Source organism: Heloderma suspectum, chromosome 3 (genome assembly GCF_057233095.1).
Source record: "Heloderma suspectum isolate Gila_16-S chromosome 3, 16-S_ref, whole genome shotgun sequence".
NCBI lineage: Eukaryota > Metazoa > Chordata > Lepidosauria > Squamata > Helodermatidae > Heloderma > Heloderma suspectum.
The window spans coordinates 291,667,526-291,681,124 of record NC_139460.1 but is presented as its reverse complement, the minus strand read 5'-3'; the positions used below and the strand labels follow the sequence as shown (position 1 = coordinate 291,681,124).

General features: G+C 47.1%; 1 protein-coding gene across 1 annotated transcript in view; it reads left to right on the top strand.

Moving 5' to 3' along the window:
- Positions 1 to 6,285: 6,285 nt before the first annotated feature.
- WWTR1 (WW domain containing transcription regulator 1) overlaps positions 6,286 to 13,599 on the top strand; it is a 124,429-nt gene continuing 117,115 nt past the window's right edge. Inside the window, exon 1 of the mRNA XM_084847268.1 lies at positions 6,286 to 7,766. Coding sequence (XP_084703394.1) covers positions 7,342 to 7,766 — 425 coding nt within the window. The 5' untranslated portion in view covers positions 6,286 to 7,341. The remainder of the gene's footprint in view (positions 7,767 to 13,599) is intronic.

Sequence of the window (13,599 nt, the reverse complement as noted above, 5' to 3'; positions counted from 1 at the left end):
CTAGAATTGCAGCCTGTGTGTATAGGCTTGATGAGAATAAGATGCAATCATGGAGTATAAATTGCGTTTAATTTCTGAACCGAGTGCTTGTATAAATTCTAAGATTAAGTTAATAACATATTTAGCTAGATGAAAGATCTCCTTAGTTCTCAGTGGATTCACCATCTTTTTATCTTCAGCAGCCCCATTGGCCTCCATGCTACTATAATGGTTGGGAGTGCATTACATTGCACCTGACATTGCACCAGCAGAGAGAAGGAGTGAAGGGCTCAATAATGCCCTATGGGGATCTCCTTGTGTACATGGGAAGGGGTAGACTGTGGTCGTAGTATTTACCATTATTTATTATATATGCATTTATGTATTACTATTATTTACATCCCACCTTTCAGGATACAAACCCTTCCAAGGTGGCTTAAAGTAACATCAATAGTCATTATTAAAATCACAAACAATATTTTCTTTACAAAATAACAAGTGAGCAGGATCCTTCCCAAAGGGCAGATGTCAGCAAATATTTGCTTCCTGGCTACATACCTATATATATTCTTGGCCGCATGCATATCTGTATATTCCTAAAGGAAATCAACCCTGACTGCTCATTGGAAGGACAGATACTGAAGCTCAAATATTTTGGCCACCTAATGCGAAGAGAAAAGTCACTGGAAAAGACCCTAATGCTGGGAAAGATTGAAGGCAAAAGGAGAAGGGGACAGCAGAGGATGGGATGGCTAGATAGCATCACCGATGCAATGAATATGGACTTGAGCACACTCCAGGAGAGAGCGGAGGACAAGAAGGCCTGGCGTGCTGTGGTCCACGGGGTCACAAAGAGTCGGACACAACTGAACAACAACAACATCTGTATATCCATGTATATAGGCAGCATGGGCTTTCTACTGAAACTGCTACTCCTTTCAGTCTTCTGTTTCTCAATACCACCCAGAGAGCTTTGTGAACCACCCAGAGAGCTTCGGCTATTGGGCGGTATAGAAATGAAATTAAATAAAATAGGATTTTATTTATTTATCTATCTATCTGCAATCGGGAGAAACTGTCATACATCTAGACAAGAAGACAACTCTGAAGTGCAAACAGCCTTGCACTCAAGCGAGGAACCACAATTAGCCTCATCCATACATGTAGTTTTGGGGAAAGGGATTTGAAACCAGCTCCTAGCATATGATTTATTTCTATTTCAAGACAGTTTAAATGAACAACACAAAACACACATGCAGTAATTCACAGGTGACTGGTCTAAAATCACCCAGTGAGCTTCATGCCCAAATGGAGACTTGAACCCAGGTCTCCCTAGTCCCAGTCCAACACTAACTACTACATCACAGTGACTCAATAGGAGCAAAGATTCTCATGACAAAGGAAGTAATGGAGAGGTAAGAGTCTATGCCATATTTTAATGTGCAGAGTGCTATTGCCTTATAGATTTAAAGATTTAGGCTGAAGATAGGACTCAGCCTTCCCTGACCTGGTGCCCTCCAGATGTTTTGGGCTACAACTCTCATCATTCTTGATCATTGGCCTTGTTGGCTGGAACTGACAGAAGTTGAAATCCAAAACATTTGGAGGGCTCCAGGTCGGGGAAGGCTGGTTTCTTTTTCCTAGGTGCAGAACTTGGCATTTATCCCTATTAAATTTCATTCTGTTGTTTTCTGCCCAGCATTCCAGTCTATCCAGATCACTTTGAATTTTGTTTCTGTCTTCCAAAGTATTAGCTATCCTGCTCAATTTTGTGTCATCTGCAAATTTGATCAGCATTCCCTGCACCTCCTCCTCCAAGGCATTAATAAAAATGTTGAAGAGCACTTGGCCCAGGACTGAGCCCTGCAGTACCCCACTCGTTACCTCTTCCCATTTTGAGAAGGTCCCATTGATAAGCACTCTTTGAGTCCGATTCTGTAGCCAACTGTGGATCCACCGGATTGTTGTTTCATCTAGCCCACTTTGAGCTAGTTTGCTCATCAGGATATCAGGCACTTTGTCGAAAGCTTTGCTGAAGTCGAGGTATATTATGTCTACAGCATTCCCACGATCCACAAGGGTGGTGACTTGATCAAAAAATGAGATCAGATTCATTTGGCAGAACTTGTTCCTGACAAATCCATGTTGGCTTCGAGTCATCACTGCATTGTTTTCAAGGTGCTTCCAGATGGATTGCTTTATCATGTGCTCCAGAATTTTCCCATGGATTGATGTCAGACTGACTGGTCTGTAGTTCCCAGGTTCCTCCTTTTTACCCTTTTTGAAGATAGGGACAATATTAGCCCTCCTCCAGTCATCTGGCACTTCCCCCGTCCTCCATGATTTCTCAAAGAGAATAAACTGGTTCTGAGAGCTCTTCTGCCAGTTCCTTTATTACTCTAGGGTGCAGTTCATCTGGCCCTGGAGATTTGAACTCATTCAAAGTAATTAGGTGTTCTTTGACCATATGCCTATCGATCTCAAGCGGCAATCCTGCCCCTTCAGCCTGTACTTTGCCTTTGCCGGGGGGTCATAGACCCTCTTTTGGGAGAAGATTGAGCCAAAGTAGGAATTGAGCACCTCTGCCTTTTCTTCGTCATCTGTTATCATTTTGCCATCCTTATTTAATAGCTGAACAACCATTTCTTTCCTCTGCCTTTTACTATGCACATAGCTGAAGAAAGCCTTTTTGTTGTTCTTAACATCCCTCGCTAACCTCAGCTCGTTCTCAGCTTTAGCCTTCCTGACGCCTTCCCTGCAATTCTGCGCTACCTACCTGTACTCTTCCTTTGTTACTTGGCCTTCTTTCCACTTCCTATATGTGTCCTTTTTTGTTTTCAGGTCATCTCTAAGCTTTTTGTGAAGCCACATTGGCTTCTTCTGTTGTCTTCCACCTTTTCTTCTTGTTGGAATTGTTTGTAATTGTGCCTTGAGAATTTCCTTTTTAAAAAGCTCCCACCCATCTTGGGACTCCTTTTCTCGTTAGAGTCACTTGCCATGAGACCTTCCTCATCATTGTTCTGAGTTTATTAAATTCAGCTTTCCTAAAATCCAGGGTACGCGTTTGACTACACTCGGCTTTTGCTTCCCTTAGAACCAAGAACTCAAGTACAACATGGTCGCTTTCCCCCAGAGTTCCTGTAACTGCTACTTTATTCACGAAGTCATCTCTGTTGGTTAGGATCAAGTCAAGGATAGCCTAATTTATTACAATTTTTATCCCATCCTTCCTCCATGAAGCTCAGGGACAGTATACATGGTTCGTCCCTTTTACCTTTACAGCAACCCTGTAGGCTAATCGAGGCTCAGGGAGTGTGAGAGGCCTGAAGTCCTCCTGTAAGTTTCATAACTGAGCAGGGACTTGAACCTGGGTCTCCCTGTTTTACGTCTTATGCTTTATCCCAGCATTCCCCAACCTGGTGTCCTCCAGATGTGTTGGACTACAACTCCCATCACTGTCAACTAGCATGGCTAATGGAGGGCACTAGGTTGGGGGAAATTGCCCTATCCACTATACCAGAGGTGTTGAACCTTTTTCAGCTCAAGGTCTGAATTTCCATTTCAGAGAAGCTCTCAGGCATCATGTTCCAGCTGGGAGTGGGGCCAAAGTCAAAAGTGGTGGGATCAAAGGCAAAAGGGACAGGTCCCAAATACCAGCACATTTTAGTGTAAAGCTCTTATTGCTAGTAGCTAAGCCTTATGAGAGGCAGCTCAACTTGTTGGAATAGGGGGAAAAAACTGCACAAAAGCCAGGAAACCGACAAATGATTGATGGTTGGGGAAAAGGTGTATGGTCATCTGGGAAACCTAGGAGATTTGACCCTTGGGCATGAGGTTCTGCACCTGTTCACTACACCCATTTCTTATTTAGCTCTCCGTGTGTGTGTGCGCGCGCGCACGCATGTGCACACGCGTCTATATAAAAAACAGGAGAGTTGAATCTTGGTGGGCTAGAAAGTCCCAAGTGGGTACCAAATTGCATGTGATTGTGGTGATGCTGTTTTAAAAGGGATTCCTTACTTGCACTAAAATGAAGCTGTTTGGGGTAGACCTATGCACCCCCTCAGATACAGCACTCCGAAGCATAGCTGCCATTTCATGTAGTATCAGCCATTTTGTGACACAGGCCTAGTCTCCCCCTGCCCTTTTTTCCCCCTCAGATGGCAGGGTGGATGTGGGACTGGCTCATACAAGGGAGTATTAGGTTTAATTCTCTCTCTTTTCCTTTCTCTCCTTTAGAGCCAGCCCACATCCACCCCACCCCCTGAGAAAAACGGGTGGGGGAGATTAGGCCCGTGTCACAAAATGGCTGATAGCACATGAAATGGCAGCCATGCTTCAGAGCTCCGAATCCAAGGCGGTGCACAAGCCTAATTTTGGGGGTGGAAGCAGCTAGCTGTACAAGTCTAACAATTCAGTGCTAAGTTCAGATGGAGCTGTTGAGATGGTTTATCCAGACCTGCCCCCACCCTGTAAGAATTGGAAATCTGCAGCAGGAAGATTGTCTTGTTGTAACAACAGTGTTTCTCCTCCACCCCCAAAAGCTAGGAAGGGTGGGGCTTGCTATTACACCAGCAGCCCCCTTTTAGCAATCATGAGGCACAGCTGTACAAACTGTAGAGAGGATGTACTAGGACTGGAGCCTGCTTAAAAGGATGTTGCTCAATTAATCATATATCTTTGGGTTGATTAATCCAATAATCAAATAAATTGCATATGAGTAAAAACAATATTTCTGAAGCAAGAAGCATATTTTCTTTCTTTTTAGATAATACACAGCTGGATCTTAGCAGGAGGGATCAATTTAGAAGAGGAATTCCTCCTGTGTGTGAAAGGAAAATGCCTCTTTTAAGATAGTGCTTGACATCTGCAATTGTTTTAATAAATGTGTATATATTAAAAAACAAACCCTGCTGCCCAATTGATCAAACATGTCTTTGTCAATTAAAAGTGTTTTAGTAGATTAGTTTAGGGCACATTCCTATGGGTTGTGCCCTCGCGAGACAGAAGCCTCCAAACTCAAGCTGATTTTCACCTCCCCATCCTCTGATGGTTGCACTTTTTGCTAGACAGGCTTTTTTGCCCATCTAGTAATGGCACTTCAGGGGGGAGGGGAAGGAGGCTAGAAAAGGCTCAGGATAGTTTGTATCCTGGCCTCTCTGATCTCCTCCTCTCCCTGCCCACTGGAATGTCCCTTTTTCCCCTCTCCGAGGTCAACCTTGGGGGCAAGCCAGCGTGGTTCTTTCTGCACCGGCTGCAAAGGGAGAGGGGAGAGGGGCTAGATCTCAGACTCCCTCTTCCAAGGTCAGAGCACTGTCGCCGACTTCGGGGGGGGGGGAATCCCCACTACCCTATGGCCCCTCAGACAATACCTAGGGGCTGCAGGGTTGCTCCCTTAACCGATTAAACATGACAGTACTTTTGCAATAGTAAGAAAAAGAAGAGAATACGGATTAACCAGCCTTCTCTAACCTGATGGCCTCCAGATGTTTTAGACTCAAAGGCCCATCAGCCCCAGCCAGCATGGCCAACGGTCAGGAACGCTGAGAGATGTCATCAAAAACATCTGGAGGGCAACAGGTTGGGGAAGGGTGGACTTAAGGCACCAGTGGAGACTGGTGACTCCGATGTCAGTGGGGCATTGAATCCCTGCCCCACTGTTTTGCACCTTGGATAGGTCCTCTAGAGTTCCGACTGGTTCTGACCCAAGCACTGAGCGTATTTAGTGCCCCACTGACATCAGAGCCACCAGTCTCCACTGAAAAGCCACCCACCACAGGTCTCTCCCCCTGGGAACCTGAATGGCAATTGATTGATTCGTTCTGAGAGTATTATCCCTCTCGCAGGAAGGGGTGGGGGCGGTTTTCAAATGCCGATAACGACGCAACTCTCAGTCCTTTCTCTGACTGCCCCCACCCCGGGACTGCAGTATGCGCAAACCCTTTTGCATCTGAAAGCCACATATTGAACCGCTGGCAAAACGTCGGGACATGGCTTCAGGGAGGTATTTAGATTGGTCCATTTGGCCTGTCTGATAAAGGCGTCTGCGATCAGGAGGGAATGTGGGATTTCTGCTGTATCCTGGCTGTAGGATTCCATATTAGGGAGAGCCCCGAAGGGAGCGGCCGGAGGAAGTGGCGGCACGCTTGCTCGTTGCCTGACTTGTTAGTCATAACCCTGCTGGATTTCCGTCCGAGATTCCCGTAAAACTCCCTAAACCCGCCCCCAGGAGGCTCCTTTTGCCTAGCTGAAAAAAATCCAGCAGGGCCCGGCTCGCCACTGAGCGAGGCGTGGGAGGGGGACTCAGAGTGTGTGTGGGTGTACCGTGTAATCGGGTTGGCCCCAGGCGCTGAGCTCATGAATAATGCAGCTGCCAAACTTTCTTCGCCGCCCAAACTCTGAGAGTTTGGGGTAACTTTGTTTGGGATACTCCTAGAGCCGCCGCCGCTGCGGAAAGTACCCAGCGCTTCAAGAGCTAGAGGATGGGTATGTAAAAGGGAGGGGGAAACACCCTCTCTCCCCCCAAGCATTGCTGCCTGGCTCATCCTTCAAGGAAGGCTGACAGACCAAAACTTCGGCGCCTGGCCGCCCTCTGCGCAAGCAGCCGGGGGAGGGAGGAATAGTCGGTCAGGCCTGGAACAGGACGCTGCCGGAGTCCCTGGAAGTTCCAGCGCCCTAAATCGGAACGTCCGCCGAACTTTAAACGGTCTAAACCGGAACGTTCACACACACACACACCCCCTCCTGATACTTAAGTCTCAGGCCCCCTTTGGAATTCGGGGCAGCGAGACTGAGCCCTCCCTTCCTCCCGTGACAGCCGCGGCTGGAGAGCTTTCCCCTTCGTCCTTTAAAGGAACTGCTCGCATAGGGTGAGTCGTAGCAAATCTCTGGAAGTTGTTGTAGGGAGAGAAAGAAAAGTTGCACAACTTTCCTTCGGGGCCTGACTTGGACGTGCTTCATCTGTTCTTGGAGATCCTGCCGAGATAAAGATACAGTTTGGGGAGGGAGGGGACGTCTGCCTAGGATTTGCTGCTTGAGCCGCCGGGGCCTTCGGGGAGGAGGAGAAGAGAGAGAAAAACACGGTTCGGAAAAGTTTTGCTTTGGGAAGTGATTCGAGGAGTTTGTTTCGAGCTGCCGCTCACCGGCTCCGTCTCTCGGAGGAGCGCTGCCTTGTGTTTTTTTTTACTCTCGCTCCTAAATCACTGTTTTGGGGGAGGGCGGTTGGAAGTCCGTAAGACCAGTTTCAGAGGGTGGAATCCGTGGCCTGCCCGCTCTGATTCGCTCCTGATTCTGCCCTCCCTTCCCGCCTCCCGGGGCTGCCAGGGCTTCTTGCAAGAAAGTTTTGCGGCGCAAGGTGCGAAAATGAACCCTGCCTCCGCCCCTCCCCCGCCCGGGCAGCAAGTGATCCATGTCACCCAGGATCTGGACACCGACCTCGAGGCCCTCTTCAACTCGGTCATGAACCCCAAGCCCAGCTCGTGGAGGAAGAAGATCCTGCCCGAGTCCTTCTTTCAGGAGCCCGACTCGGGATCTCACTCCCGGCAGTCCAGCACCGACTCGGGCAGCCACCCGCCCCGGCTCAGCAGCGCGGCCGTCGGCGCCCACCACGTCCGCTCGCACTCCTCGCCCGCATCCCTGCAGTTGGGCGCCGGGACCGGAGCCACCCCGAGCGCGGCTCAGCAGCATGCCCACCTCCGCCAGCAATCCTACGACGTGACCGACGAGCTGCCGCTGCCTCCAGGCTGGGAGATGGCGCTCACGCACGCGGGCCAGAGATACTTCCTCAAGTGAGTGTGTGAAGGGGGCCACGGGGCGGGGGCCACGCTTGCGGGAAGACGCGGGGGCGCCTGTGGAGCCTGGGGGCGCTGGGAAGCAGCCCAGAGCGGGCTGCGGCGCGGCCCGTTGGCATTCCTCGGCGCCCGACGTTTAAAACGAGAGCGGCCTTGTCTGCAGGTCGTGCCCCCTAATCTGGAAGGAAGCCCCTCCCTTTAAGCGGGCGGCGATTACCCGGGCCTGTTGAACACGAGACTGAGCTGCCCTTGGACGAAAGTTGGGTTGGTCGAGGGGATGAAAGGGATCCCGTGCCTTGTGTGTAGCTCGCCGCTGTTGAGAGAAATGCGCGTGTATGTGTGTGTTTGCCAAGAATACAGAGAACAAAACGGGGCATGTGAGTGCGCTTGTCACGTGTAGCAAACGCCGGGAGAGATTCAAGCAGTTTTCTGCGTAAGACGTTTTGGCTTAGTGGTGTGACTCTCCTTGGCGAATTTTTTTCACTTGCTCAGGGGTACTTTATTACTTATTACATTTATATCCCGCCTTTCCTTAAAGGAGCTAAAGATGGCCTATGTAGTTCTGCGACCACCCAATTTTATCCAAACAACTACCCTGTGAGGTGGGTTAGGTAGAGAGAAGGAGTAGCCCGAAGTCACCCAATAAGCTTCGTGGCTGAGTAGGGATTTGACATGGAACTTCCTGGTCCCACACTCTAACCACTTTGCCACTTTGGCTTTCAGTGACATTTTTGAAACGTTGACCTTTGCATAGAAAACAGGGCTCATCTCCCTGTTTTGTGCCCACCTTATTGCCTCTTTTAGTTCCTCTCATAGGGAGTATTCCTTAAAATGAGAGAAATTCAGGTACATATGCAGAGCTTATGCCAGGAGTGAGCCTCCCCTGCCCTCCAAGTGGGCCTCTTCCAGCACCAGGTAGTACATCAGAGGTGTACATGATCTGCAGTGACCACCTAGAGATATGAAGGTCTGGAAAAATGGGGGGGGGTTCCAGGGACCGTTTTTGCTCTCCCCACCCACCCCATGGAAGAATTGAATAGCTTTGGATTATGAAATATTGTCTTTTGGAATTTAAGACAAGGTGTTTATATATTGTCACGTAGCCTTTATTTCATGAACTTGAGCATGATCCGGGAGAGAGCGGAGGACAGGAAGGCCTGGCGTGCTATGGTCCATGGGGTCACGAAGAGTCGGACACGATATAACGACTGAACTCGTTAAATTATTTCTAAATAATTTAGAAATTATTTCTCCGAAATAATTTCTAAAAGCAATGTAATAAGACATTTATAGAAAGACTAGAGGTGTAAATGTCTGGAAATAATGAACCCGTAGGGAAAATGTTTTTTAATCCTCTCTGTAAGATTCCCAGCACAATTATTTCTTCCATTCCTTATTCAAATTACTGATCTAATGTATCTTTTACTGATAGACATTTAGGGATGCTTCAAGTCATGCTCAGTCTCCAAGCATGTGAGTAGAGTCCATAATATGGAAGAAAATATGCATTCTTGGCAGTTTGGGCTTTGTTTTACAGAGTCCTGTGTTTGGGCTTTTTCTGGTTAGATGCTGTAACAGTAAATTAGGGTGCAATCCTACGGGGGTAGGTCTGCTGCCTCCGAACTCGGAGGCGACCGCCTATCCAATGCAGGGCAGGAGAAGCGCAGAGGGGATCATCCCCTCTGCGCTTCAGCCGCCCTGCATTTGCGGCTAGACAGCTGATTTCAGCTGTCAGCGGCTGCCAGATAACATGTTGGATGTGTCATACCAGCATTTATTCCTTCCCTCCCTGTTTTCGCTGCTCCGTGCTCCTCTTCTGAGCACGAAGTGTGGGGCCGTTCCACGCCGCCTGGGAACCGACCTTGGAGCGTGCGTATCCTATGGCCGTCTAGCTGCTGACTAGCAGTCATAAGTTTGCTCGCTCCATGTAGTTCTAATCTAAAACCCACATATGAAAAAACATTGTACATTATCACACCATTGCTACCAGCTGAAACAGAACAGCATGTGGATTATCTCACCTATGTTTCTTAATTTTTAAATTAACTTTGAGGGTTGGGTCTATAGAACTCACTGCCACAGTTTTTAATAAAGTTCTCAATTCGACCCCTAGGGAATGCTGCCTCAGCTATAAAACCTTTTTGGGCGCAATCCTATCTAGTTAGGCGGCCGCCTCTGAACTCGGAGGCGACTGCCTATCCAAAGCAAGGCAGGAGAAGCATGGGGGAGGATCATTCCCTCCACGCCTCCACTCCAGCTGTTTAGCCGCGGGGGGGGGGGCGGCAAGTGGGAGAGGGGGCTGCGTGTATGACACATAGGATGTGTTGTACATGCAGATCCGCTATCCCCGCCCTGGAACGTCCCCCGCCCTACCCCTTTTCAGCTGCTTCACGCTTCTCTTCCGATGGTGTATGGGGAGGTCGGTTTTCTGGGAACCAGCCTTGGAGCACAGGCTCCAAGGTCAGTTGCTGGAAAACAGCATATCCTATGGCCATCTAGCCGCTGTCTAGCGGCCATAGGATTGCTCCCTTAACTGTTGCCGCTAGAATAAACCCTCTGTACCGAAAAGAAACTCAGTACCCTGGTTCCTATGGTGTAAGCATAGGATTGACACTACCACTAGAGACAGCCTTTCAAAATGAACAAAAAATAAGAACAAAAAATTAACAAATTATTTGCAGCAGTGAATAAAATGCCACTTTTCAGATAATAAGCTGAGATTGCTTAAAGGTTTTAAAATACGGTTGTTTTCCATTCTTAAGCGGAGTTTTCCCCAGAGAAATAAAATCTCAATAACTTTTCCTTTAGGTCAGATTTCCCTAAGCTCCACCCTACAAACAGGAACAGGCTTAGGACGTTTCCTAAATTTCCTTACAGACAGGAACAAGTGCTGTACACCAACACCAGTCTTCCTCTGCCTCCAGTTCTCCCTGCTGCTTCTGGCCTCTAGGATAAATCAAATCTTATTCAAATCTTTCAGGGACTACTTGCTGGAGTTCCATCTGGTCAGACATAAAATAGGAATCTAAAATATGTGATGTATAATTTAGTTTGCTCATAAAATTACATGTTTGGTAACTAAATTTAAAAGTATAGTTTATTCAAACAATAATTGCTGAGTTTACTTTTTAAAGTTTTTAAATATAACAATAATTTTATGAGCAAACCAAGTTATACATAATATAACTTGAGGAACATAAAGTCTGCTTTATGTTCCTAAAGCAGCCTTCCCCAACCTGGTGCCCTCCAGATGTTTTAGACTACAATGTCCAGTGTTCCTGACCATGCTGCCTTAGGATGATGGAAACTGAAGTCCAAAATATTTGGAAGTCACCAAGTTGGAGAAAGCTGTCCTAAAGCAACAAAATGACTTTCGATATGTAAAGAGCACTCAGAAAAAGTAAGTATTGCTTATTTTCCCCCAAATGTCAGGTTTTTCCGCCCCCCCCCCGGGAACCCCCCCCCCCATTTTCCATTCCAAATTTCTGGAAACGTTACCTCTATGACCACTCATGAGCCATCTGCCATTTTGATGTTCCACAGTGCCCTGATGTAGTACAGGTGTGTCTCTGGGATGGTAGTTGCACAACTGGAGACTACTTGGTAAACCTAAACCCAGGGACATGGAAAGGTGTCGGCACTCGTGGATGAGCTCCAGCAGCTGCCTGAGGGTTCCAGGCCCTTTTGCTGGCCCTGCAGGTGTGATATATCCACAAGCCATGCCCTGTCATTTGGAAGGCTGCCCTGCCAGTGGTTCCAGATGTGTGAGGACTGGGAGTAAATCAGGGGTGGGCAACTTGCAGCCTTCCAGTTGTTTTGGCCTACCACTCCTATGATCCCTCACCATTGGCTATGCTGGCTAGAGCTGATGGGATTTGTAGGCCATTTGGAGGGCTATGAATTGCCCACCCTTGGAGTAGTTGTTGCTGCTTGGTACATGCTCAGAGGCATACATGTCTATCTGAGTTGTAGCATGGAAAACTGGCTGTGGGGCTAACTCCTGGAGGTGGGCCCCGGACAGATTAAACGCTGCTTCCACAGCCTGTTGGAATTTAACCTCTTTAGAAAAGCCTATCGTGTGTTTTTGAATTTAGACCCAAGGTAATTTAGAACTATATTCTGTGGTACAGATTAGCTACTCATATACAAGCAGTCAGAAAGATGGAGAAATCATTTTAAAAGGTTGATATTTTTATGTTAATGTGTGGTGTGGCAACTAGTGTAGAAGAGTGATTCTGACTATAGGACAAGAGTGTTGTAGTTATTCGAGATGAATCGCTTGGAATAACGGGTGGATGGGATCTAAAATAATATGTGTTCCCAAAGAAACTAGAGAAAGGAAGAAGGTTACTCCTGTGGGTCACTGTATAGTGAGAAAATAGATGGAAGGGGGCCTTAACAAAGCCATGTGTATGTGGGTGGAGAAAAAGGAATTTACAACATGGACATTCTGTTTTTCCTTCAGGGTTTATAAAGGCCACAAAGTTGGTTTATAAATTCAGATAAATAAATACGGGATGAACATGTTTATGCAGAGCATCATTATGCTGTGTTGAAGGAAAGGGGACTAGAAGGGATTTGGGCAAAATAGGAACGGACGAAGCATAGATGGTGCCCAAGTCCTAACATGTTGCTCAAAAGTACTTCCAGTGACTTCAGTCAAATTTACTTCCAGTTAGGATGCCATTTTATTGTAAGTTGATGACTGGCTGAAGGGCCCTAGGAGGTGTATATGCTGCTCTGCTGATGGAGACTCATCAGCGGTGCAACACGCATACCACCAGAGATCTTCTGCTACTCCTGCAGAAAGCTCCACAGGTGTAGATGTTCTGCCAACAGGGTATAAGATGTGAATCTCCCCTCACCCAGTGGTACGATAGGATTGCTCTGCTCATGTGTCTAGGGGTAGGGCTTAAGCCTTAGTCTAAAGAACCTTGCAAAATCGTTGTCACTAATGGACTAGTAAATCAATATAGGCAAAAGGCAGAATAAGGCAATGAGTAAATCTCTGCTGTTACACAGAGCAAGATTGCCTACTAATTCAGGAAATGTCTTAGTCACTTTAAGTAGGCCAAAAAAATGGGGATGTCCATTTTCACAGTGTTTTTTCTCCACTTAAAATGAAAAATAGATGGTAACAAAGTAAAGGACAGAACTATGGTGCAAAGGGCTTATGGGGAAATAGGGAGGGTGGTCATTTCAGACAGTTCAAAGGCATTTTGTGTGGCTGTTTTTTCGTTTTATATCCCACTTTCTGCCAAAGAATGGTGCTCAAGGTGGCTAACAATAAAATCTGAATTAAAACAAAATCTGAATTAAAACAGCATAAAAACAAGTAAATTAAATACAAAACAAGAAATAAGGAATACCAGGCAATTAAAGAGCCCTTTCAGCAACTGCAGAGCTCATATGCCAAAGGACTGCCCGAATAACAATGTCTTTGCCTGCTGCTATGTCCTTCAGAGGCTGACTTTGAAAGGGGAAGGACAGTTGGCATCTGAAGGCTTGATCTGAGGTGGGGATAGTTGCCAAATTGCTTTCACAGATTGACATGGAGGATGGGTGTGACTGAAGCAAGATCCTGACTAACCACTGCAAAGCAGATGTAAGTTGAGGAGTCCGACTTAAACTGTGGAGGCCTCACTATAGGTAGCTCAGCATCTCTCTGAAGAGAGCCCTTCTGAAGGCCAAGCACAACGCTATGTCGTCATCTTCTGTTCACCTCCATCCAGTGTAAAGGAGCTCCTGTTCCTACTCCTTAAGCCTTTCCAACTTAAGGCTGTTTTCTACATGCAAGATAGTTCTGCATAGAGAGTAAGATGTAGCTTGT